This window comes from Macaca nemestrina, chromosome 20 (assembly GCF_043159975.1).
Source record: "Macaca nemestrina isolate mMacNem1 chromosome 20, mMacNem.hap1, whole genome shotgun sequence".
Classification (NCBI taxonomy): Eukaryota; Metazoa; Chordata; class Mammalia; order Primates; family Cercopithecidae; genus Macaca; species Macaca nemestrina.
In genome coordinates, this window is record NC_092144.1 from 62,173,318 (window position 1) to 62,200,699 (window position 27,382).

A 27,382-nucleotide genomic window follows, 5' to 3' on the forward strand; every position below is an offset into this window, starting at 1 on the left:
TTGGGAGGGAGGCGCTGAGGTGAGAGGACCACTTGAGCCTGGGAGATCAAGACTGCACTGAGCACGGATTGCGTCCCTGCACTCCCAGCCTAGCAACAAGGCAAGCCCCTCTCTCAAACAAACAAATCCCAGCACCACTATTACCATCTATGAGACATTGGACAAATTCCTAAAGTTCTCTATGCCTCAGTTTCCTCATCCATAAAATTAGGATGATGCTGGTACTTTATATATCTCATAGAGTTGTTGTCAGGGTTAAATGAATGAATTTATTGAATACACTTTACTGTAGCTATTATCATTGGCATTGATCTGTATAGGTATTGATTTGTATAGGTATTTGCTGAATACTTATTAGTTTGCAGTTTTGTTTTGGCATTTTGGAATCCATAATTTGTTTCTATTTTATTTCTGAGATTTATAATGGCTCATAAGCCTTTGAAAATTCCTAGGCCCTAGGCACTTCAAAGGCCCCCAGCCCAACATCCCAAGCAGCCTGACACCAAGACAGGCACGCGTAGCTAAAAAGATCCCTAGCCTCAGAGGCCTTGGGGCTGAGGGGAATCCTGGGAATGTGGAGGGCTGGGACTGAAATATTCAACCCCCATCCCCACTTTTATGAGCAGTAGTTTCCTAACTGGAGTGGGTAAGGGTATCTGAAATAGATGCTGGGCCAGGCACGGTTGCTCACACCTGTAATCCCAGCACTTTGGGAAGCCAAGGCAGGCAGATCACCCTGAGGTCCAGAGTTTGAGACCAGCCTGGCCCAAAGTAGTGAAATCCCGTCTCTACTAAAAATACCAAAATTAGCCGGGCGTTGTGGTGGGCGCCTGTAATCCCAGGTACTCGGGAGTTTGTGGCAGGAGAATTGCTTGAACACGGGAGGCAGAGGCAGCAGTGTGCCAAGATCCGGCCACTGCATTCTAGCCTGGGCGACAGAGCGAGCCTCCGTCTCAAAAAAAAAAAAAAAAAAAAAAAAAGAAGAAGAAGGAGAAAAGAAAAGAAAGAAAGAAAAAGAAAGAAGGAAAGAAAAAAGAAATAGATGCTGTGGGTATTCAGAGCTGCCAGAGTGCTAGCTCAGCCCAGCACTTCAAGTAGTAGAATAAAGGGAGAGAGAGCATCCCAGGCCTTACCATCCCCATCCAACTCCCTCAGAGTGGTCCTAAGATTGCGGTGGGGGTGGGGCTTTGTTGAAGAGGTTAAAAACAGAGATTAGTCAGATCCAATCCTGCTCCCACTCTATGGAGGAAACAGATTCGAATGCATAGTCACAGCCCAGGCTCTGGGATTGAGACACATAGATGGGATTGGAGAGACAGAGAGAGAGGTTCTGGTGGCTCTGGAAGCCTAGAGAACAAGAGCATTTACGCAGAGATCTGAGAAGTGAATAAGAAAGGCAGAACGTACAGCTTGGGCAAGGAGGCTTGCTGGCACGAAAACGCAAGATGTGCTCAGGCAGCTCTGATTTTCCAGGACATCAGACAAAAGGTAAAAAACGGAGGCGGGAGACGCGCCTAGACAAGGTATTGAATACCGGCCCGAGGAACTTGGGTTTCATCCAAAGAGCAAGGCAACTGAGCTCAACACAGTGACTCCGTCTCCACAAAAATTCTTTAAAAAACTGGCCGGGCCTAGCGGCGCGAGCCTATAATCCCAGCTATTTCTGCAGACTGAGGCCTGAGGATCGTTTGAGCCCGGGGAGGTCCAGGCGGCAGTGAGCCAAGATCGCGCCACTGCACTCCAGCATGGGGAACAGAGCGAGACCCTGTCTTTAAAAAAGCAAAAAAAAAAAGAAAGAAAAAGAAAAAGAGAGACAGCAGGGCAAGCCGCTCCCTTCTCTGGGCCTTGGCATAAATCAAACACAAATAAAAGTCTCACTCCCTCCTCCGGCCGCGCAAAGGCGCGGGGAGCCAGCCTGCCAGCCAGCGGAACCATGGCCTGGTAACCCAAAACCTGCACACCCTCCCGCTCCCCACATGACGTCACGTATTACCACTTACGCACGCGCAGAAACCATTCCCGGGACCCACCAAAGGTCAGGCTTAGCGTCCTCCCCATATCGCCCCTCATTGGCTAGAAACAACTGCTCGTCCCGGTCGTTGTTAGCAGCGACGAAGGCGGGTTCAATCTTGGTCGCTAGGACACGGCTGACTTCCGCTTTTCTTCCCCCTCCCCTAGGCTCAAACTAGTCAAATCTCGTTCACTCGACCAATGGCAAATGGGAAGTGGGCGGGACTTCACTAGTCCGGACCAAAGAAACGCGGGTTTAGGCCGGCGTAGCGCGGCCAATGGCCGTGGAGCAGCCCCTGTAAACTGGTTCGGGCGCCCCCACGCGTGCTTTTCCTCCTCCTCCCAGCTCTGCCCCCCCGTTTCAGCAGAGCGCTGGCCGCAGTCTGACAGGAACGGGACGGAGCCAAGATGGCGGCGGCCGACGGCGACGACTCGCTGTACCCCATCGCGGTGCTCATAGACGAACTCCGCAACGAGGACGTTCAGGTACGGAGGCTACGGGGGACTTGGGGAAGACGGGGAGGGGTACCTGGGGGCATGGGCAGCCCTCGCGGAGAAGACTCAGCGTTCGCTGGGAGTGGCGGAAGGGGCGGCGGCCAATCAACGTGCGTCTCTTATCTCCCCGGGTGCCCGGACTCATTGAGACGGCGCCCTCAATTGGGTGTTGGCCCAGTGAAGGGCGGGGGCCTGCGCTAGCCTCGAGGGTCCCGGGCCTGCTCAGTGCGCGCGGCGGTCCGCGGTCCGCGATCCGCGGTCCTGGGAGGTTGCGGCCAGGGCTGGGGTCGGCGGACTGGGTCCGGGAGAGAGGAGGGCTCCGTGATTGGCGGCGGCCTCTGAATGGCCCCTTGGAGATGTGGGGCGCTCGTGACTTGCTCCGAGTGGGGGAGAGCCGCCTGATGGGTCAGGACCTGGGAAGGTTTTTTTCTTTTCTGGGTTTCGACTGCTGGCCCAAGTGGGGACCGAGAGGCGAAGGCCTGCCATCCCAATTCCTGCTCTTTCTCCACGTCTCATTTTGGTTTAGGTGTCCTGAGAGGACGGGGACGCAAAAACACCCCCCCCCCACCAAAGGTGGGGACTAGCCAAATTGAAGAACGAATTACGTTGTAGAAACCCGCTTCCCCATCTCCCCAGATCCTCCCATTGATCAGGATAGGGGGTGAAGGATTTGCTAAGCGGATGAACATTTCATTCTTTCTTTGAGACAGCCTCTGTGTCGCCCAGGCTGGGGTGCAGTGGCGCGATCTTGGCTCAGTGCAACCTCTGCGTCCCGGGTTCAAACGATCCTCGCACCTCAGCCCCCTAAGTAGCTCAGATTACCGGCGCGAGCCACCACGCCCATCTAATTTTTGTGTTTTTAGTAGAGACGGGTTTCGCCATGTTGGCCAGGCTTGGTCTGGAACTCCTGACCTCAAGCGATCCACCCGCCTCGGCCTCCCAAAGTGTTGGAATTACAGGCGTGAGCCACGGCGCCCAGCCCGGATGAACATTCCTGGTTATGGGATGCGGTGGCCCAAGGCTCTGAGCAGGGCTGCCACCCGCTGTGTGACCTTGTGCAAATTACTTCACCGCTTTGGGCCTCCGTGTTCCATAAAATATGGGCTAATTGTAGTCCTGGTCTTGCTGGAGGGACTTGTGAGGGACTGAACGAATTATGGCACAAATAAAAAGTCGAATGGTGTCAGACCTGTTGTAAGGGCCTGATACATATTAACTGTGATTATTGGGAGTGGTGATTAAAGAGGTCCCATCCTCCCTTTAGGTCTCAGTTTTCGCATTTATAAAATTGAACAAGGTGCACTGGGTAACCTGCCAAACGTGGGTCCCGCCTCCTAGGTTCCTGGTATATCACTGTTTCTGGGGGCAGACCGGCTGTGGTTGTATTCCTGGCCCTTCCACTTCTCACTGATTGACATGCGCAAGTCAGTTAATCTCTCTAAGCCTATTTCCTCTTCTCTTTTATGGGGATAATTACCTAGTTCGTAGGGCGGTTGTATGAATTCTTTTGTTCAGTAAACACGTGCCATGTATCAGGTATGATGCTGGGGATATAGTGGAGACACCAGTTGCTATACAGGATTCAGGTGTGAAACAGGTCAACAGAGTGTGTGAAAAGTGATGGGAAGGAAACAAACAGGATGTTGTGGCAGTGAATCCATATTGAATTGGCCTTCTATTCTGTGCAGGTCACTGTTATAAGCACTGGCATGCAGTAGGGGAGTTTACTTTGCAGTGAGGAGAGATAATAAACAGAGTATACTGGAGATAAGCAGTAGGGAGATAAATAAAAATAAGAGAGATGGGGGATGCAGGGGTTTTTTTTGTTTGTTTTTGAGACGGAGTTTCACTCTTGTTGCCCAGGCTGGATTTCAGTGGCGCAATCTCGGCTCACTGCAACCTCTGCCTCCCGGGTTCAAACGATTCTCCTGCCTCGGCCTCCCAAGTAGCTGGGATTACAGGCATGTGCCACCACTCCCAACTAATTTTGTATTTTTAGTAGAGATGGGGTTTCTCCGTGTTGGTCAGGCTGGTCTCAAATTCCCGACCTCAGGTAATCCACCCACCTTGACCTCCCAAAGTGCTGGGATTACAGGCATGTAATCCCACTGTGCCCGGCCTGGGGGATGCAGTTTTAAAGTGTGGTGAGGGGAGGCCTTGTTGAGATCAAGTTTGAGAACACACCTAAAGGCAGAGGGCACAGCAAGTACAAAGTGGGGTGGGGCAGATCCATTTTAAGTAGGCCAATCAGGCAAGGCCCCTCTGAGGATGCAGAATTTAAGAAGAGATAGAAAGAAGGTGGGAAAGAGCTGCCCAGGAAGAGGGAACAGATATGGCCATAGTTTTTTGTTGTTATTGTTTTGTTTTGTTTTTTGAGATGGAGTCTCACTCTGTTGCCCAGGCTGGAGTGCACTGACGTGATCTCGGCTCACTGCAACCTCTGTCTCCCGGGTTCAAGCAATTCTCCCACCTCAGTCTCCTGAGTAGCTGGGACTACAGGCGCAGGCCACCACCCCTGGCTAATTTTTGGGTGTGTGTTTTTAGAAGAGACTGGGTTTCCCCGTGTTGGCCAGGCTGGTCTCAGACTCCTGATCTCAGGTGATCCTCCTGCCTCAGCCTCCCACAGTGCTGGAATTACAGGTGTGAGCCACTGTGCCCAGCCAGTTTGTTTTTTTTAACTCCAGGATCACTTCCTTCAGCTGTCTATCATTCCATCCTTCCATCCATCCATCCATCCACTAACCAGCAAACATTTGTAGGGAGTTGTTTTTGTGCCAGGATCAGAGCTAGGCAGCTTACCGGTTTATTCTAAAGGATATTACAAAGGATACAGATGAAGACACACATAGGGTGAGGTTTGGGGGAAGATGTGTGGTGCTTCCATGTCCTCCCTGGGCATTCCACCTTCTAGGAGCCACTAGGTGTTCATCTGTCTGGAAGCTCCTATGGACTACTTTTGTGCTACAGCCCAGAGTTGCGTAGTTGTAACAGAGATGGTCTGGCCCTCAAAGCTTAAAATATTTGCTGTCTAGCCCGTTGCAGGGAAAAAATTGCCAACCTCTGACTTAAACCATCTGAATAACAAATTACTGGGTGCTTGCTCAATGCTAGGTACAGTGCAGAGGAATAACACTGACAATCTTATTGAATTCTCATAATCACTCTTTGAAGTAGGTCCTGTCCTTGTCCACACTTTCCAGATGAGGAAACTGAAGCACCATAAATAACGTGGCCAAAGCTGTGTAGCTGAGAAGTGGAGGAGTCAGGAAAGGAAGTAGGACCTAAGGGTGGAATAGAGTCTGGGGTGGGACACACGGTTGCTGATTATATTCATATGCCAGATATTTTAGTTGTGTCTGAGATAGTTCAGGATACTAGAAGGAACACAGGATATGAAATCCTGTAGTCTTGATTTATTTATTCGGCAAATATTTATCAACACCTCCTATGTGCCAGACTCTATTTTAGATACTAGACGTACAGTAGGGAATAAAGCTGCCCTTCCGGGGTTTACATTCTGATATGGAAGACAGTAGATCTGTAATGGGATGTCAGTGGCAGTAATTGCTAAGAAGAAAAATTGCTGGGCATAGTGGCTCAAGCCAAATTCTAACACTTTGGTTATATTATATTTTTTTTTTTTTGAGACAGAGTCTCACTCTGTTGTCCAGGCCGTCTCTGCTCATTGCAACCTCTGCCTCCCGGGTTCAAGTGATTCTCCTGCCTCAGCCTCCCAAGTGACTAGGATTACAGGTGCCCGCCACCACATCTGGCTAATTTTTGTATTAGTAGAGAGTGGGTTTCACCATGTTGGTCAGGCTGGTCTCAAACTCCCTGCCTGCCTCAGCCTCCCAAAGTGCTGGGATTACAGGCATGAGCCACTGCGCCTGACCAGTTCTAGCACTTTGGAAGGCCAAGGTGAAAGGATCGCTTGAGCCCAGGAGTTTAAGACCAGCCTGGGCAACAAAGTGAGACCCTGTATCTACCAAAAAAAAAAAAAAGTTAGCTGGTGTGATGCCACAGGCCTGTGGTCCCAGCTACTCAGGAGACTGAGGTTGGAGGATCGCTTGAATCAGGGAGGTCAAGGCTGCGGTGAGAGCCTGGGTGACAGTAAGAGAGATCGAGGCTGCGGTGAGAGCCTGGGTGACAGCAAGACCCTGTCTCTAAAAAAAAAAAAAGAACAAAATAAGACAGGTACAAGGAATGGAGCAAGCTCCTGGGGCTGCCGTGTTAGATAGGGAGGTTAGAGAAAGCTGCTCTGAGGAAGTGGTGTTGAACAAGGATTTGAATGAAATGAACAGGTCATGGAAGAGCAGTCTGGGCAGAGGGAATGGTTGATACAAAGACCAGGAGTGGGAGGATGCTTGATGCGTTCAAAGCACAGCAAAAAGGCCAACTGAGGCAGAGAGAATGGCAAAGTGGTGGGAGGTGAGGACTAGACCAGGACTAGATCAGGTGAGGCCTGTGGGCCAAGGTGAAGGCCTTGAAGCGGGGGGTGGGCGGGGGAGCGGGGAATTGCAAGGCTTTGAGTAGGAATGATGGGTTCTGATATAATTTTAAAGGATCCTTCCTCTGGCTGTCATAGGGGTTGGGCAGGAACACTGGTCCTGTTGAGGTGCCTTTACAGAGCACCCAGGACCAGTGTTAGCATGTAGTGGGGAAGTGTGGTTACAGTCAGGACATGTTGAGGGGAGCTGATGGGATTTCCTGGTGGGTGATGCAGAGGGAAGAGTTGAAGATGACTGAAGTTTGAACCCTTGCTCTATCAGTTTGCTCCCTGTGTGCCCCTGGAGCAGTACTTTCCCCTCTTTGGGCCTAGATTCCTCGTCTGCAAAATGGGGATAATGATGAAGAATCAGCATGTGCCTGGTTGTGAAGATGCAGTGAAATTGGCTTATGGGGCATGTGAAATTGGCTTGTTCAGTGTGCTGGTTTACCTACGGTAGTCATATGGCTGGGATTGAGTAGACCTGAGGAAATGGGGCATCTGGGGAACCTTGTGGGACCACATCAGCAAGTGCTAAGGCCTGGGTTGGGAATACACTGGGCTGTTTGTTTGTTTTTTTGGTTACTATCAAGGAAGCCATTGTGACAAGCCAGGCCCAGTGAGAATGGATCAATAGACTAGAGTCAGATTGTGTTGGGCCTTGTAGGCCAGAGTAGGGCCTTAGCTTTTATTCTGATTGTGAAGGGAAGACATACTACATGTGGGATATACCATATAGATTCATATTATGGAAGGCTCCATGGGTTGAATGCAGGATGGGTCTTTAAAAGTGGGTCCCCTTTCCAAAGGCGCATGTAGTGGAAAGGGGGATTTTATTTGTTAAGTCACCACAGAGCAGGCTCTGTGCTGAGGCCTGCTGGGACACAGAGAGTCCCAGTCTCGGGTGGTAAGTGCTGTCGTGGAATCATATATATAGGTGGACTCTTTGGAAAATCCCAATTCCTATTCTCTCAACCCAACAATCAACAACACAGAAGAAGACTTCCGTGACTAAATGTGTGTTGTTGGGGGAGGGATTCTTCTCCACCACCAAGCAAGCAATCAGTTCTGCAGCGCACACCAACTGGGTGTCCTCCAGCTCAGTTCAGACACGACCTGGAGACAGTGTTGGGTCTCACAGGTTAAGGGCTCAGGCCTCACTGCCCCTTGACCTTCGCCTTCAGTTGCCATTCTGGGCCTTCAGAACTTCTGATCTACCTGCTTCAAGTTGGAGTTCCCATGACCACCCTGCCTTTGGGGTTTGATTAATATGCTAGAGCAGCTCTCAGAACTCAGGGAAACACTTAAGTTTATCAGTTTATTATAAAGGATAGTATAAAGAATACAAATGAAGAGAGGCATAGGGTGAGCTATGGTGGAAGGGGTGTGGAGCTTCCATGCCCTTCTTGGGTGCACCACCCTCCAGGAACCTGTGTGTGTTCAGCTGTGTTGACGCTCCCAGGCCCTGTCCTTATGGGTTTTTATAAAGGCATTGTTAGGTAGGCAGGGTTGATTGAACCTGGTGATCACCTTGACCTTCAGCCCCTGTCCGCTCCATGGAGGATGTGGGGTGGGGCTGAAAATCCCAACCCTCTAATCACGTCTCTGTGTTTTCCATGACTGTCTTCCCAGTGACCATGGACCCCATCCTGAAGGTGTCAGTCAACATTAGCATACAAAACCCACCTTGGAGATTCCAAGGATTTGAAGAGTTGTATGCAAGGAAATGGGGATGGAGCCCAAATCTGTATTTCACAGTATCACAACTGTAGCAAGTGCTTGGTGGGGACACGCTTGGGAGATAGTCAGTACACAGGGCATTCTCCTCAGAATATGACATGATCAACCGCCAGTCAAGATTTCTTAATGATGATATTAGTAGCTTTTCTGTCAGGAATGTGACAGGAACCCCAACCAAGAGTTGTTTAAACAAGTGAGAGTTCTTTTTATTTCTCATATAGCAAGTTCAGCAGCTCAAAGCTATCACAGAATTGGGTCGGCTTAAAGATATCACAGAAATGCGGTTTTTTTTGACTGGCCTATTTTGGTTATAAGATTCCAGCAGCATCTGCTGTCCTAGTGGGACTGCACTTTTTCGTGCAGTTTACCAGGGGCCAGCTTAGGACACAGAGGTTCTTCCCCACCTCCCTTTTATGAAGGAGGAACATCTCTCCTGAATCTCCTCAGCAGACTTGCTTGTATATCTCTTTGCCCAGAACTAGGTCATGTGCAGAGTTAGTTGAGGTTAAGTTTGGCTATAAGTAGTAGGAAAACTCTAAATAACAGGGGCTTAAGTGAGCTTGAAGTTTATTTCTGACTGATGACCAAAATGTCTGGTGGCAGTCCAGGCTGCTGTGGCACTTCATGGTGTCAGGGTCCCAGGCTCTTACCATTATATGCTGCTTGTGTCCTCCATTCTACCCTCCCTGTCCCCCAGGTTACCTCAGGTCCCCAAGTTGGCTGCGGAAGCCCCAACCATTATAACTCCATTCCAGACAGGAAGGAGGGAAGATAAGTGTGAACCCCATCCCTATAAGTTGCACAAAACATTTCCACTTGGATTTTATTGGCCAGATGTTAGTCTTTTTTTTTTTTTTTGAGACGGAGTCTCGCTCTGCCGCCCAGGCTGGAGTGCAGTGGCCGGATCTCAGCTCACTGCAAGCTCCGCCTCCCGGGTTCACGCCATTCTCCTGCCTCAGCCTCCCGAGTAGTTGGGACTACAGGCGCCCACCACCGCGCCTGGCTAGTTTTTTGTATTTTTTAGTAGAGACGGGGTTTCACCGTGTTCACCAGGATGGTCTCGATCTCCTGACCTCGTGATCCGCCCGTCTCGGCCTCCCAAAGTGCTGGGATTACAGGCTTGAGCCACCGCGCCCGGCCCAGATGTTAGTCTTATAGTCACATTCAGATGCAAAGGCAATTCAGAAATGTCTTTTCCAAGGGTCATGTGTACAGCTGAAAACCAAGGATGATGAGCAGCAGTGTAGCCCAGTATAGGACCTCTTAACTTGGGGATCATCTGCAATTCCCAGGCGGGTCCATGAGTTTGGACCTTCCTGGGAATTATAACATCTTTATTTTCATTAACCTCTAACTTATATTTAACTTCCCTTCTGTTATGAATTATAATATCCCTATGGTATATCATAGATAGTATTAGCAAAACCTGTGACTGTCGCCAGAATGTGTTCACATGTCATTTCTACTATTATACATACCTTCTAGTGTCGTTTATGTTCATCTCTGTTTCAAAATTGTGTTCATTATTAGACCTACTAAAGGGATTCATGGCACCACCCCACCCCTCTACAAAGAAAAAACCCCAAAAAACAAAGCTGGGCGCAGTGGTTCATGCCTGTAATCCTAGCATTTTGGGAGATCGAGGCGGGAGGATCGCTTGAGCTCAGGAGTTTGAGGGCAGCTTGGGCAACGTAGTGAAGCCTCATCCCTACAAAAAGTTAAAAAACTAGCTGGGCTTGGTGACACCTGCCCGTAGACCCATCTACTTGGGTAACTGAGGTGGGAGAATCACTTGAGCCCGGGAGGTCAAGGCTACAGTGAGCTGCGATCGTGCCACTGCACTCCATCCTGGGTGACAGAGCGAGACCCTGTCTCAAAACAACAGCAAGAACAACAAAAAAGAAAAAAGAGCAAATATGAATCCATAGTACTGGTTAAGAACCTGGTGGCTAGGATTCAAATCCTGGCTTTGCCACCAGTAAGCTGTATGCAGTTTACCTCCCTGTACCTTTGTGTTCTCTGCCTTAAGATGGGGGATTCTGTATTTCCCTCATGGGATTGTGAGGGTTAAATGAGTTAAAACATTAAAGCCTGGGGCGTAGTAGAGATTAAGGAAATATTTGCTGTTATTATTCTGTCATGGTGGAAAAAGGGAAAAGAAACATAAGTGGACCAGCTGCCACAGTGTCCTTCTTAATAATCTGAACAAAATCAGGATGCTGTCAGTGAGGCGTGCTTGCCACGGCTGCCATTATTAATCTTCCCCTAGTGCTAGGGTGTCCCTGTAGAATGTCATTTTGTACTCAGGACAACCCTCTGAGGGTAGGTATTCTCATCATCCCCACTTCACAGATGAGAAAATTGAGGCTCAGAAAGGTACAAGGATTGCCCAAGATTCCACAGCTAATATGTAAGCAGTTTAGCCTTGAACCTGGACTTTGCAGCCCTGTAGTACCACCCTAGGCCACCTTTCTCAAGCGTTGATGATGCTGTCTGCCTGAAGAAACACATTTAATGAAACCAAAAGCAGAATCTGGAAGAACAGCAGTGGGAGGAAGGGGACTCTGTGCCATGGGAGAGCAGCCTGATTGTCATGGGCCCACCTCTTGGGCATCCCCAGCTTCAAGTTGGGGTTCCCACGACCCCCTTGTTGGGTTTGATTAATTTGCTGGAGCAGCTCACAGAACTCAGGAAACACTTAGATTTACCAGTTTATTATAAAGAATATTGCAAAGGATGCAGATGAGGAGATGCATAGGGTAAGCTATGGGGGAAGGGACGGGGAGCTTTCATGCCATCCCTGGGAATGCCACCCTCCAAGAATCTGTGTGTTCCGCTCTTGGGAAGCTCTCTGAATCCTATCCTGAATCCTATCCTTTGGTTTTTGTGGAAGCTTTGTCATACAGACATTTTTGCCTAAATGACAGCATGATGTTGAAATTGAGTCAGGCTGCCCGGCTTCAGTAAGTGACAGCCTCGCCTCTGCGCATCAGTGTCCTCACCGGTGAAGTGGGTATGCTACTAACAATACATACTTCCGAGCAGTTAGGAGGCTTCAATGTGTTAATCATCCATGTCAATAACTTGGAATGCTGCCAAGCACATAGCAAACAGTAAATGTTTGTTGCTATGGTTCTGACATTTACGATTATGATTATTAATTGTGATTATTCCCTGTACCATCTCATTGTCCTCAGGACTGCTGCTCACCTAGTGTGGCGCTAGCCCATGTGTATATTTCCCCATAGCTCAGCTAAGAGAAGAACACACAGATCAACTTGGAGAAAACAAAGAGGAAAGAAATAGACAACTAGGTCAATACTCCCCACAGTATTTTATTTTGTTTTATTTTAATTAATTAATTAATTTTTTTATGTTTTTGAGACGGAGTCTTGCTCTGTCACCCAGGCTGGATTGCAGTGGCGTGATCTCTGCTCACTGCAAGCTCCGCCTCCCGGGTTCACACCATTCTCTTGCCTCAGCCTCCCAAGTAGCTGGGATTACAGGTACGTGCCACCACGCCTGGCTAATTTCTTTTTGTATTTATGGTAGAGAGAGGGTTTCACCGTGTTAGCCAGGATGGTCTCAATCTCATGACCTCGTGATCCGCCTGCCTCGGCCTCCCAAATTGCTAGGATTACAGGCGTGAGCCACCATGTCCGGCCTCCCCATGGTATTTCATTATGAAAGTTTTCAGACTTGCATAACGTTGGAAGACTAATACAAGGGTCAGCAGACTACAGTCCATGGGCCAAATTCAGCCCACTGTCTGCTTTTGCAAATAAAGTTATTGGAACATAGCTATGCCTGTTTGCTTCTCTAGTTCTGGTTCTATGGTTGCTTTCAATGCCGCACAGGCAGAGTTCAGTAGTTAGGTTTGCAAAGCTGAAAATAATTACTGTCTGGGAATGTATAGAATAAGTTTTGCTGACTTTTAGCCTAGTGCAGTGAGCACCTCTATACTTACACACCCCAGGTCAGTGATTGTTAGTGTTTGCCATATTAGTTGTTTATCTTTCTATAGGTCTGTCTCTATATATGTTTTATTTTTTAGCTGAAAATCAGTTGCAGGTTTTGTAGTACTCTATCCTGAGGTCCGTTTAATGCCAGAATGGTAAGTTTTGGACCACCTGTATGAAAGATTAACTGTGTGCATTTTTCTGAGGAGAGACCATCACAGCACTTCATCAGATGCTCATCGTCTGTAATCCCAAAGATACTCTTCAACTCCTGGACCGGAGAACCACTCACGCAGGATCTTAGTCACTTGTAGACCTCGTCTCAGTTACGTGGGGCCTCAGAACAGAATAGGCTAAGGGAGGTCCTGCTCCTCAACCTCGCCCTGTCCCTACCTGTTCTGCCTCTATCCAGGAAGAAAGGCCCCCTGTGGGACTATTAGTCACTCTCCCACTCGCGAAAGCATTTCCTCCCACTCCCACACACATGAGCTCATTCCATTCTTGTGACAGTGCTGGGAGCTGTTAATAATAGGAGAGGCATGGTGGTGGAGATGAAGAAATGAGGGGAGAGTTCCACAGTCTGGCCTGCAGTCAGAGCAGCTGGCTTTGGATCCCACACTCCCTTGGTGCTGGCTTTGGCAGGTGTCTTTACCTCTGTGAGCCTCACTTTCCAAAGTGGTGAAAAGAGGACATTAGCCATGCTTTTCTTCTAGGATCTAGAGAATCAAATGAAGTCCCAACATGTAAATGCTTGGCATGAGATCTATTATGTTTGTTAGCCAAATAAAATAGTTCTCTAGGACTGCCACAGCAAATCACCATGAACTGGGTAGCTTAACACAACAAGTTTTGGAGGCCAGAAGTCTGAAATCAAGGTCTTAGCAGGGTTGGTTCCTTTGGAGGCTCTGAGGGAGACCCATTCCATGCCTTTCTGGAAGTTAGGACTTCCGGTGGTGCCAGCAATTCCTTGTGTTCCCTGGCTTGTGGATGCATCACCTGGTCTCTCCACCCATCTTCACATCCTTGCCTTCCCCTCTGTGTATCTGTCTTCCTTTCTGTCTCTTAGAAGGACACTGTCATTGGATTTAAGGCTAACCCTCCATTTAGAATGATCTGGACACACTTAACTACGTCTGCAAAGACTCTATTTTGACGTGCTCATCACTGGGATGTAACTTTTTGAGGCTGCCATTCAGCCTCCTATACTGGTGGTATTATTACTACTGCTAATGCTACTCTTGTTTTTGTCGTCATTTTATTGTAATATTGTTTGTTCTTTATTTTTTTTGAGACAGAGTCTCACTCTGTTGCCCAGGCTGGAGTGTTGTTTGTTCTTTTATAATCTCGTAGCCAGCAATCCTGGCTTTAAATCCTGCTCCATGTGATGTTAGCTCTCTGACCCTGAGAGGGGCTTTTGTTCCCCGAGCCTGTTTCCCTGTCTGTAAAATGGGACTCCAGCTAGTGACAGGGGTGCAGGTGTGTGGATGTGTTTAGCCGAGGACCTGGCACAGAGGAAGCATGTTATAAAGTGGCTGCTGCTGTTAAAGTACAGTGTATTAGCATGGTGTGTGATACTAAGTACAGGAGAAGGTGATGAAGAGAGAGGAGGAGAGGGAGTACAGTTTTCAACAGAGCGGTCTTGGAAAGTTCAACTGAGGAGGTGTCGCTTCCATAAGAACCAAGGGATGTTCTTTTGCATTTGTTGCTGCTGCCACTACTATTGTTGTTATTTAATGATTAGCTCGAGGTCACAGGGTCTCTTGATGGGTGTTTGCCAAATTACTGTTGAGCATCTTCACACGTAACCAAGCAAGGCTTCCAGGGGCTGACTGGGTTCGGAGCTGTCCGAACTCATGTGTGTCTGGAATGTCTAACATTTTCCCCTCCTCTTCTTGTTCTCTCATTAGCTTCGCCTCAACAGCATCAAGAAGCTGTCCACCATCGCCTTGGCCCTTGGGGTCGAAAGGACCCGAAGTGAGCTTCTGCCTTTCCTTACAGGTAACGAAGGGGACCCCTGGGACCAGATGTGGGGACTCTTGGGAAGTGGTTTTCACTAGATAAGAGAAGACTTGTGGATTTAACATATGGTTTGTGAATGTCTGCCCTGTGCTAGACATTATGGAGTGGGAAGAGGGATTCAGAGAAGTGCAGTCTTGCTCTAAAAGAATGGTCTGGAAGGCTGGAGGCAGACATTGGTGAGAGGGATCTAGGGGCAGATAGAACCAGGTTTGAGGTGCAGTTCCAACAGTTGGAAGCTGGTGACTTTAGACAAGTTAGTTTATTTGTTTCTTACGTTTTTCATCTGTAGATTGGGATAATCATCTATGTGCCATAGTGTTGATCTGAACATTCAATATTAATAACAATTGCTAATATTTATGATATGCTTACTATATGCCAGGTGGTGTTCTACACTGTATCTTGTGAGGATTGAGTTCATATGAAGTGTTTAGAAAGCTGCCTGTACTCAGTAAACATACATCACCGTCCTTTCACCCAGTTAATCTCACAGCAGTGCCTTAAGCAGGTAATACTACTGTCCCCATTTTGTAGGTGAAGAAACCAAGGTGTAGAGAGGTGAAGTGATTCATTTGCCCAAGGTCATGCAGTTAGGAGGTAACTGAGAAGGGATATTTATCTAGTCATTCTGGCCTTTAACTTGACAGCATTGGTTAATGACTGATTTCAAATCCGAGCTCTACCACTTTCTAGGTGTGTGACTTTGGGCAAGATATTTTACATTTACCTGCTTCAGATTCTTCACATGTGAAATGGGCATAATTATGTAACCTAACACGAAGACTAAGTAAGATACTGTAAGGTGCTTATGACACTGTGCAGTACGTGCTGCCGAAGCGTTAGCTGCCAGGCTGTTACTAAGCACTGCTGTCTGTGAGGATGTAGGTAAAGCACTTAGTACACTGTCTGACACAGACTGGACTACCAATTAATGGTAAATCCTCTGTTATCATTATTCCCATTACTACTTCATGCTTTATACTTAATACCAGCGGAAATCACAGCTGAAGGTTTAGAATGCTTTGTCACTAATTAAACTCTTGTGTATGGGATCGTCTTAGTTGGACCTAGTGATGATCCTGGGGAGGAAGGAGCTTGAGATTGTTACCCCTCCCCGCACTGGACACATAGGGTATTGGAGCCTAAAGAGGTGCAGTGACTCGCCTGCAGTGGCACAGCTAGTGACTGAGGGGTGCAGGTGTGTCTGACTGAACGCTACATGAAGAGTCTGCTCATATGACACTGAACAAATGGCCCCAAACCAGGTGGCTTCTATTGGTGAACTGTTGGGGAGACTTGAAAGCTTTAGAATGCTGAGGCATGGCAGGATAATAAAGTGGTGAAGAAGTTGTAGAGGAAAAATGTTGGAGCGACCTGGGTTTGAAACAGGCAGCTATGCCGCCGACTTGCTAGGAAAGCTGAGTAAGTCACTCCACCTTTCTTAGCCTCATTTCCCTTATCTGTAAAGGAGTCTAATAAGAGCAGTACCTAACAGTCGGGGTGTGTAAGGAAAACTCTGTGTCTTTCCTCTGCTTTCATACCAGAGCAATCATATCACAGAACATGACTTCTGTGACCATATGTCTGGGGTTTTTCCCCCAAACTGAGCAGTGGACAGCAGCTGGTTGTCCTCTAATTCAGTTCCAACACTGTCTATGCAGAGATAGTGTCAGATCCCACAGATTGATGGCTCAGTCCCCAAGACTGTCCCCAACCCTGCCCACCAGTCGCAGGTCCTTTGGAACTTCTGACTGATCAGCTTCAAGTTGGGGTTCCGATGACCCCCTCTTTGGGTTTGATTAGGCCCACAGAACTCAGGGAAACACTTATGTTTACCCGTTTATTATAAAGGATATCGCAAAGGATACAGATGAAGAGATGCATAGAGTGAGGTATGGGGGAAAGGGCCTGGAGTTTCCTTGTCCTCCCTGAGCCCACCACCCTTCAAGAGCCTCCACATGTTTCTCCATCTGGAAGCTATCTGAACCCTCTGGGTTTTTATGGAAGCTTAATGGGAGAGGGTCCTGAGTGGAACGGAGGTGCCAGCCACGTGGGACTCTGTGGGAAGAGCATTTCAGGCTGTGAGAAGAGACAGGTGTATGCTCAGCATGTTGGAAGAATAGCAGTGAGGTAGCCATGAGTTGAGTAAGATTGTTAAGGGAGAGTGAGACTAGGACATGAGGTTGGAGAAGAACAGTGACCACAACATGTGAGATCAGGTTTCTTTGGAACTATTGGCAGATTGAAATGAAAGAGTGTCAGGATTTCTTTTACACCTGAAAGAGTCACTCTGGGTTCTGGGAGATCCAGATGGTGTAGGGGCAAAGGTGGAAGCGGGAAAACCAGGTAAGAAGCTGTTGCAGTCTCCCAGCTGACAGCTAGTGATGATCAGAGTGACCTTAGGTTAGGAGGGTTGACGGACTTGGCTCAGAAGGAGCTGCCGTCCCTTCCAAGGAGGATAGTTCTGTGTGGATTGGTGGGAAGGCAGGGTGCTGGCAGCTCCCAGGTGTTTGGCCTTCGGCAGCATTGCTTGGCTATAAGGTCTAGACTGGAGATAGAGATGAATAAGAATTGAGTCTGTGGATATGTATAAGGTCTTCAGGAGACAAAGAAAACAGTGAGGGTGGTTTTAACTGTGTGCAGAGGGAGCCAGGGAAACTGAGGCTGGGAATGAGCCTAAGAACAGTCATATTGGCGAGAATTTATTGAAGGAAGAGGCAGAGATGCTAACCCTCCTACTGGGCTCTGTGCTGAACTCTTCACTGAAAGCATTTATTTCCCTTTAGTCTCAGAACAACCCTGTGAAGTGAGAACGGCCTGTTGTGATTTGGGGGATGAGAAAGGCTCAGAGAGATGAAGTGAGTTGCTGTATAAGCACCCAACAGTAAAGCAATATTTGGACCCACCATAAAATGGGGATGATGATAATGACTACTTAAATGAGACGGTTGTGATAAAGAGGTGATGCAGAAGTTGAACTCACCACTTAACACTCACATCCCATTGGCCAGAGCAAGGTCACATGGCCTTGCCAACTGCAAGGGCATCTGGGAAATGTAGTCTGTTGCTGGATTGCCATATACCCAGCTTAAATGCAGGAGGTTTAAGTGGTAATAGATGCCAGGGATATTAGCATCTTGTGCTATGCAGGGATTAGCAGTTCCCACTGCCTCAGGGATGAGAGGATGGAGCTTAAGAGAGAGGCCTTTGGATGTGGGCATTAGGGACGGAACAGATTTTTCCTTCACATATTCATTCTTTCAGCAAACCTGAATTGCTGTCTGTCTGTGCTCAGCTCTGGCAGGAACTGGGGCATAGAGAGGAGCCAGTCCTGGGCTCGCTGATTATAGCCTATGTTAAGGGTGTGGGTAAAGGTGGCATGGAAGGAGAGGGAGACTGAGCCCAGAGAAGGTGTTCCAGCGGACATCCTAGAAATCTTCCAAGAAGGGGTAGCTAAACTGAATCTCCAAGGATAAAAAGAAATTTCTGGCAGAGAGAACAGTGCTGAGGGGAGAAGCTGCACCCCAAAAAAGCTCTCGTTGACGTTGCTCTGTGCTTTATACACCTGGTCATATTTGCTCCTCACTGTAACCCTTGCTACAAGGGAGGGATGGTGAACACCATTTTACCGACACAGAAGCTGGGATTCAGAGAGGTGGAATCACTCAGTCAGTGTTCCGCACCTGCTAGAGGGCAGAAGCAGGACTTAGGGTTCTCTCATCCCAGCCAAGCCTGTGCCGTGATCTCTGTGTCAGCCCAGGTGGAGAGTGGGGAGCAAGTGGGCGGATGGGGAAACTGAGTGCTGACAGCCTGAGGAAGCAGAATGGCGTCCGTGAGTTCTGAGCTTCGGCTGGGGTCAGAGTCGAGGTGGGATAGTCACGAAGTCTGTCTTGGTTCCACAGATACCATCTATGATGAAGATGAGGTCCTCCTGGCCCTGGCAGAACAGCTGGGAACCTTCACTACCCTGGTGGGAGGCCCAGAGTATGTGCACTGCCTGCTGGTGAGTGGAAGGCAGGAAGTCCTCTTGCCCACCCCTTAGGGTCAGGCCCATGGCCCTGCCGACCTAGGGCAGGGAGGGGAGCATGTTGGAGAGCATGGGGATCACGTCAGAACAGCTATTCCGTGGACATCTGCTTTAATCCAACAAGTCAGTAGTGGCTTTTATTTTATTTTATTTTATTTTATTTTATTTTATTTTTTTGTGAGACGGAGTCTTGCTCTGTCACCCAGGCTGGAGTGCAGTGGCGTGATCTCGGCTCACTGCAAGCTCCGCCTCCCGGGTTCACACCATTCTTCTGCCTCAGCCTCCCAAGTAGCTGGGACTATAGGCGCCCGCCACCACGCCCGGCTAGTTTTTTGTATTTTTAGTAGAGACGAGGTTTCACCGTGTTAGCCAGGATGGTCTTGATCTCCTGACCTCGTGATCCACCCACCTCAGCCTCCCAAAGTGCTGGGATTACAGGCTTGAGCCACCGTGCCCAGCCAGTAGTGGCTTTTAATATTGTGAACTCAGGGTGCAGTTGTCATCCTTTCTGTTTAGTGGTCAGGTAGGTACCCAGTGCCAGGCCTCATCTGGGATTCTACATACAGGGCTGTGGGTTTGGAGTCAGGCTGGGTTCTACCACTTATTTGCTGTATGACTTGTAAGAGAATTACTTAACCTCTCTGTGTTGTACCTTTCTCATCTGCAAAATGGGATTATGAAAACCTTTTAAAATTATCTTGAGCCCTTGCACAGTACTTGGCACTTAGTAAGTACTAACAGATGTTAACTGCAATTGTCATTATTGTTGCTGTGACATCATATCCAGCCTTTGGGGTAGGAGAGATTCCCTGTTTATGGGTGAGCCACCTGGAGCACTGAGAGGTTAAGTGTCTCTTCAAGATTGTATGCCTTGTAGATGGCAGAGCTGGGATTCTTGGTCTGTCTATTTGACTCTCTGCCACATTCCCACCCCACTGCCTGCCTGTGTGTCCCGTGCTAGGTGATGGCTAGGGACACAAAGATGGGTCAGATCCCAACAAGAAGCATTGTTTGAGAGAAGATGATCTGGGAAGGAAGGCCTTACAAGTTGCCGAGTCCCCTGGTTTTCACTGTTCTCAGAGCCCTGGGCCACTGCTGCTGCCTCTGCCTCCGCCCCACTCCCCCAGTGATTCTGTATTTCACTGTTGTTAGAGATACAATGTGGCACCAGCCCTTGATGGTGTTTTATAGCAGCAGCCTTTCTCCCTCTTAGTGGTGTGTAAAAGAATGGTGCTTATCATTGTTGGGATCTTGGGATTTGAGCAAATACAGTAATTCGTTTTTTCCCAAACAGCATTGTCTAAGGAAACTTGATAGTTACCATTAAATTCTGGTATCTCAGCTTTCATCTGGGCGTATGTGTATGATTTGTGCATATGGACACACAGAAAATTGTACATAAATGAGATCGTTTCATACATTTTACAAAAAACAGGACTTCTTCACATGAGCATGATAAGGTTTGGGGGCCAGCCTAGAAGGGGTTCCTTGAATTTCACAAAATTGTCTGTAGCCCCTGGCTGATATTTGTCAGGTGGAACTTCTGAGCAGTGAATTCATAGCTTTCAGTAGCTTCTCAGAGGACTTAGGAGCAGAAGACATCATTTTTATGAAACCCCAAGGCTTCAACAAAGGCCCCCAGGGTCTGCAACTGAGCTTGGGACTCAAGCTTGCTTTGGAGCTGGGCTGGGACCCACGGATCCTTCTCCTACCTGGCCAGGGTCTCCCAACAGAACATTCTCAGTGAGGAAAGTCCCAGTCAACCCACGCTTCCTTTTGGGAAGCAATTCCCTGTGACCGATGCGTATGATGTTCATGTCAGCCTGCAGACATCCTGGGGCTCTCTGGACCAGGCAGTGCTGGAAACCAGAGAAGAGTCAGATCAGAATAGCTTGTGCAGGCCGGGCGCGGTGGCTCAAGCCTGTAATCCCAGTACTTTGGGAGGCCGAGGCGGGTGGATCACGAAGTCAGCAGATCGAGACCATCCTGGCTAACATGGTGAAACCCCGTCTCTACTAAAAATACAAAAAAAAAACTAGCCGGGCGTGGTGGCGGGCGCCTGTAGTCCCAGCTACTCGGAGGCTGAGGCAGGAGAATGGCGTAAACCCGGGAGGCGGAGCTTGCAGTGAGCCGAGATCGCGCCACTGCACTCCAGCCTGGGCGACAGAGCGAGACTCCGTCTCACAAAAAAAAAAAAAAAAAAAAAAAAGAATAGCTTGTGCTTGCTCGTTGCCTGCAGTGCTCATCCACAATTACACAATTGTGCACTGATGTTAGCTCTGTTGCTCAGATGAGGAAACTGAGGCACAGGTTGGTTTAAGTGAATTGCCCAAGCTGGGAAGAGGCAGAGTCCAGATTAGATTAGTGGCTAATTCTTAGCCACTCCTATGTACTCTCCTCAGAAGGCTCCTGGTTGCTGTCAACGCTGTAAACAAGGGAGGCAGGGGGCCCTTAAAACTCAGGGTAGATACCTAACCTGCTTAGGTGGGATGGGAAGTTGTCAGGGAAGGCTTCCTGGAGGAGGTGGCTGTTAACCTGGATTTTAACAGGTTATAGGAAATAGAAAAGGGCTTTGTGTAGTTTCTTCATTCCACAAACATTGAGCAAAGTCTCTAGGCTGTGGAAACCCAGGGATGTGTCAGACCCACTCCCAGCCCTCGCTCTCAGCAGTGGTAAAATGGAATTAATTACAGAGACTCCTGTAGCTGCAGTGTGAGGATTGTTTTTTTTTTTTTTTTTTTTTTCATTTGTTTGTTTTGTTTTTTTCCCCGAGATGGAGTTTCACTCATTACACAGGCTGGAGTACAATGGCGTAATCTCGGCCCACTGCAACCTCTGCCTCCCAGGTTCAGGCGATTCTCCTGCCTCAGCCTCCCCAGTAGCTGGGATTACAGGTGTGTGCCACCACACCCAGCTACTTTTTGCATTTTTAGTAGAGACGGGATTTCACCTTGTTGGTCACACTGGTCTCAGAATCCTGACCTCAGGTGATCCACCCACCCCGGCCTCCCGAAGTGCTGGGATTACAGGTGTGAGCCACTGTGCCTGGGTGTGAGGGTTGTTTCTGTGTCAGCAGCTCTTTTTATTTTTATTTTATTTTTTCTTTGAAAAAGAGTCTTGGCCGGGCGCGGTGGCTCAAGCCTGTAATCCCAGCACTTTGGGAGGCCGAGACGGGCGGATCACGAGGTCAGGAGATCGAGACCATCCTGGCGAACACGGTGAAACCCCGTCTCTACTAAAAAATACAAAAAACTAGCCGGGCGAGGCGGCGGGCGCCTGTAGTCCCAGCTACTCGGGAGGCTGAGGCAGGAGAATGGCATAAACCCGGGGGGCGGAGCTTGCAGTGAGCTGAGATCCGGCCACTGCACTCCAGCCCGGGCGACAGAGCCAGACTCCGTCTCAAAAAAAAAAAAAAAAAAAGAAAAAGAAAAAGAGTCTTGCTCTGTCACCCAGGCTGGAGTGCAGTGTTGCGATCTCAGCTCACTGCAGCCTCTGCCTCCTGGGTTCAAGCGATTCTCAAGCCTCAGCCTCCCAAGTAGCTAGCATTACAGGCACCCATCACCACGCTGGGCTAATTTTTGTATTTTTAGTAGAGACAGGGTTTCACCATGTTGGTCAGGCTGGTCTGGAACTCCTGGCCTCAAGTGATCACCTGTGTTGGCCTCCCAGAGTTCTGGGATTACAGGCGTGAGCCACTGCATCCGGCCAGCAGCTCCTAACTCGTTTGGAATTGTGGATCCCTTTGAGAATCTGTTAAATTCCGGACCCTCTTCTTATAAAAGTACACAGGATTTTAGGTGGGTCACACTCTTCGCTACCCTGTGTGGTCTCCAGTTTGAGAACCCTTGCCCCCAGACTTCACAGAGAGGCTTTACAGTAGTGAGTCTTCACTGTGCAAAGGCATCAATTGTAGTTTCTTAAATGTGTACCTTCCTGGGCCCTGCCTCCAGATACTCTGACTGTTTTGGTCCGCGCTGGGATAGGCCTCCTGGGTGATTCTGCTGCAGGGTGGTCAGGGATCTTACTTTGAGAACTACTTCCTACAGTAACCTACTGAAGAAGAGAACCTTGGCTTATATAATCACTGCTCAGCCTCTGTCCCGAGGCCTCCTTATAACAGATTGCCATAAGCTCCACCTCTAGTCACTTGGCAGGTGTTGATTGAGTGCCTTCTCTGTGCCAGCCCACGTGATGGGAGAGCCGAGGTGAACAAGAGGAACTCTGTCCCTGCATATCCCAGTCACACCACACCTATGGTCACACTCCCATGAGACCATCCTGAACCTGAGACCTCACGATAGCACGAGGACCTGTGACAGTGACATTACGCTGGCTTGCTTAGTATTACATTTTTCCTTTGAATCATTCATTGTAACTATTTTTAAACATTTGTTTTTGTTGTTAATAGTTTTACTGTAAAAATATATGTAGAATGTGCTATTTTAATTATTTTAAAGTGTGTAGCTCTGTGGCAGTAAGTTTATTCACATTGTGCAGCCATTATCACCATCCATCTCCAGAATTTTTCATCTCCCCAAACTGAAATCGCAGACCTATTGAACATGAACTCCCCGTTTCCTCTCCCCGAGCCCCTGGCAGCCACCGTTCTACTTTATGGGTTTGACTGTTCTAGATTCCTCATATAAGTGGAGTCAGAAAATATTTGTCCTTCTGACTTTTAGCTGATTTCCCTTAGCATAATGTCTTCAAGGTTCATCCGTGTTGTAGCATGTGTTCCATGAGATTTCTCACATACAAAACTCTTGGCCGGGCGCGGTGGCTCAAGCCTGTAATCCCAGCACTTTGGGAGGCCGAGGCGGGTGGATCACGAGGTCAGGAGATCGAGACTATCCTGGCTAACACGGTGAAACCCCGTCTCTACTAAAAATACAAAAAAATTAGCCGGGCGTGGTAGCGGGCGCCTGTAGTCCCAGCTACTTGGGAGGCTGAGTCGGGAGAATGGCGTGAACCCAGGGGGCGGAGCTTGCAGTGAGCCAAGATCACGCCACTGCACTCCAGCCTGGGAGACACAGCGAGACTCCGTCTCAAAAAAAAAAAAAAAAAAAAAAACTCTCGAGTTTTTCTGAGGACTGCATTTGGAAAACCAGATTTGCTTATTGCCAGCTGCATCCTCCCATAGTGACAGTCCCTGGAGCTGGGGAGCACCTGCCCTCCCTGGACTACATGGCTCTCCAAGGTGCCCCAGTGCCTGCCTCTTCCTGTTCACGCCCCCTGCCACCTCCGCTTGTCACCTTGATTGATAGCTTCATTCTGTTACTTGACTGGGCCCTGGAGGCATTTCCATTTATGACTTTTTTTTTTTCCTGTCTTAAATATCTGTCAGCCCAAGTTGAATTTCAAACCAGAGACCTCTGTACCTTTATTTGAACATATTGGGATAAGTTGAGTCTCCCTTCAGTAGGTCGCTAATTAAGAGTTCCTGTCTTGTGCTAAGAGTGCTGCTGGGCTCTGGGGATACAGTGGAGAGCCAGTCATATATATCTGAAGGAGCACAGTCATTCTAGGCCCACAGTAACAACCAGCGAGCCGTCCCGAGCCCCATAGTCCCCCAGAAACATGAGATCCCAGTTCAGTCACCAGAGTTGTATGAGACAGCACAACTGTACCTGTTCATGGGAAACTCAGGTCAGGTTTTCGATCCTGACCTGTAGCCATTATTAGCTTGGGCAAGCCAGTCCGTACCTCAGTTTTCTCTTCTTTAAAATCAGGACTTGCTTTATAGAATTCAGTGAGGAAGAACAAGCACCCCTGGTACAACACGGTGGTCCTGCCTAGTACACACAGTGAACTGATGTTCTACGCAGTGTCAGTGATGATCATTGCACTTTGAGAGGCTAAGAACTTTCTCCTCAGAAAGTGATGTGTGTAATTTTCAGATTCATGGACCCCAGTGAAACTTCTTCAAGGACCCCTAAGTAAGAACCTTTGTGGAAGGCACGCTGACAGAGACCTTCTGCTGGCTGGCATAATATTACGTTTTTCCTTTGAATCATTCACTGCAACCATTTTAAAATGCTCTTTTAATGAAGGCTGGGATGGGTAATAGGGAAGGTTTCTCTGAGGAGATGAGCCCATGAGGGGGTTGCAGGATGGGGGTCCAGGGCCGGGGATGGTAGAGAGGGAGCTGTCCAGTGACTTCATATTCTCACGACAGCCACCCCTGGAGTCGCTGGCCACAGTGGAGGAGACAGTGGTGCGGGACAAGGCAGTGGAGTCCTTACGGGCCATCTCACACGAGCACTCGCCCTCTGACCTGGAGGCACACTTTGTGCCGCTGGTGAAGCGGCTGGCGGGCGGCGACTGGTTCACCTCCCGCACCTCGGCCTGCGGCCTCTTCTCCGTCTGCTACCCCCGAGTGTCCAGTGCTGTCAAGGCGGAACTTCGACAGTGAGTCTCTGCCCCCCTTGGAAGCTCCAAGCTCCCCCCTCAGCTCGGTCCCCTTCTCTAAAGCCTCAGCCTCCTTTCGGTCTACCTAGGGCCCACACGCCCCTGAACTCTCTCCAGTCCCACTCCTGCTTACCACGTGGTAGGCCACATCCTTGAGAGTTGGTCTCTGGACACAGCCGCGTGTCAATTTACCACCTCTGCCCCCTTGCTCACGTAGGAATTGAGATGATGACAGGTCCTCCTTCCCACTGGTTAATGTGAGGATTTAAAAGAATTATCACATATAGGCCAGATGCAGTGGTTCACGCCTGTAATCCCAGCACTTTGGGAGGCCAAGGCGGGTGGATCGTGAGGTCAGAAGTTCGAGACCAGCCTGACCAAGATGGTGAAACCCTGTCTCTACTAAACATACAAAAATTAGCCGGGCATGGTGGCGCACTCCTGTAGTCCCAGCTACTTGGGAGGCTAAGGCAGGAGAGTCGCTTGAACACAGGAGGCAGAGATTGCGGTGAGCCGAGATCATGCCGTTGCACTCCAACCTGGGCGACACCAGTGAAACTCCGTCTAACAAAAAAAGGAATTATCACATATAAAGTGCTTAGAGCAAAATCTGGAACATAAAAACTTTCAGCACATCACATCTGATGGTGTCTCCAGCCTGTCCCAGGTCCGGTGCCTTTGGCAGGTAAACCACTTCAGTTTTCAGCCTCCTGCTCCTCTACTTTGCAAACAGTTGACCATCATGCCCAGGTTTGAGCCGTGGCTCACTCCAGAACTCTGATTTACGGCTGCACAGATGCTTAGATACTTACACTGGCCCTGACCATCTTTGACCGAAGCAATTGCTGCTGTAAAATAAAGCCTTTCTGTGGCTCTAGACTAGCCTCTTAGTTAAGCAGTTTTTCGTTTGTTTTTGAGATAAGATCTTGCTCTGTCATCCAGGCTGAAGTGCACTGATAGAATCATAGCCCACTGCAGCCTCAACCTCTTGGGCTCAAGCATTCCTCCTGCCTTAGCCTCTCAAATAGCTGGGACCACAGGTGTGCACCACCACGCTGGGCTCATTTTTTATTTTTGTGAGAGATGGGGTCTCACTATGTTGCTCAGGCGGGTCTTGAACTCCTGGGCTCAAGCAATCCTCCTGCCTTGGTCTTCCAGAGTGTTCAGATTACAGGTATGAGCCACTGTACCAGGCCCATTGGTTAAGCAATTTTTATGGTCATGATAATGTAATTGTCAGCACTTACCATTGACTGGATTTATTATGTGCAGTCTGCGAAGTGTCCCACACACATTATTTCATTGAAACCTCATGCAGACCTGTGGGGTAGTTACTGTTACTATCAGCGCCTTTTCATAGGGCTGGGAAGACAGACGGAGTCATCACTTGCCCAAGGTCATTCAGCTAAATCCTGGACCCACACAACTGCAGTCTGTGCTTGCTCCTCTCTGCCGTACTGCCTGCTGCCTCATGATCCCCATCCCCGACTCCCAGGTACTTCCGGAACCTGTGCTCAGATGACACCCCCATGGTGCGGCGGGCCGCAGCCTCCAAGCTGGGGGAGTTTGCCAAGGTGCTGGAGCTGGACAACGTCAAGAGTGAGATCATCCCCATGTTCTCCAACCTGGCCTCTGACGAGCAGGTGAGTTTTGCTCCCTGGACCTCTCTGCTCTCACCTCCTTCTGCTGGCCCCTGCCCGTGAAAGAGAATCTCAGAGTTCAGCAAGGCCGCTGCTGCCCTCCTGCATTCCTCTCCTCTCCCCAGGACTCGGTGCGGCTGCTGGCGGTGGAGGCGTGCGTGAACATTGCTCAGCTCCTACCCCAGGAGGATCTGGAGGCCCTGGTGATGCCCACTCTGCGCCAGGCCGCTGAAGACAAGTCCTGGCGCGTCCGCTACATGGTGGCCGACAAGTTCACAGAGGTAGGTGAGCGACCGTTGACACTGTCCCACTGGTGGGGGACACTGACACCCTCAGAAGGGAAGCATATAGGAGCTGAGGTTTACCATTAGGCCGACGGAATCATTGGGCGTTTGAGCAATAAGATCTCTGTGATCGTCTAACTTCATCTCACTTTATATGCCAATCCTGGTTGATTGACATGGCATCTTGAAGTGCTGCCTTGAGAAGGATTCTGAGGCTAAGTTAAGGCTTCACGGAGGAAAGTGCCACAGGAGCAGAGAAGGGTAGCACATGTGGGGTGTTCCTGACATAATCAAGCTGTCCTTTCACAAAGGGG

The 27,382-nt window shown here is 49.0% G+C and overlaps 1 protein-coding gene across 1 annotated transcript in view; it reads left to right on the plus strand.

Annotated features, from left to right (window-relative positions):
- The first annotated feature begins 2,337 nt into the window (after nucleotides 1-2,337).
- Nucleotides 2,338-27,382, plus strand: part of LOC105497074 (protein phosphatase 2 scaffold subunit Aalpha) — a 38,314-nt gene continuing 13,269 nt past the window's right edge. The window contains exons 1-6 of the mRNA XM_011767790.2: nucleotides 2,338-2,496; nucleotides 14,598-14,688; nucleotides 18,612-18,712; nucleotides 24,912-25,144; nucleotides 26,640-26,787; nucleotides 26,910-27,065. Of these exons, the coding sequence (XP_011766092.1) occupies nucleotides 2,419-2,496; nucleotides 14,598-14,688; nucleotides 18,612-18,712; nucleotides 24,912-25,144; nucleotides 26,640-26,787; nucleotides 26,910-27,065 (807 nt within the window). The 5' untranslated portion in view covers nucleotides 2,338-2,418. The remainder of the gene's footprint in view (nucleotides 2,497-14,597; nucleotides 14,689-18,611; nucleotides 18,713-24,911; nucleotides 25,145-26,639; nucleotides 26,788-26,909; nucleotides 27,066-27,382) is intronic.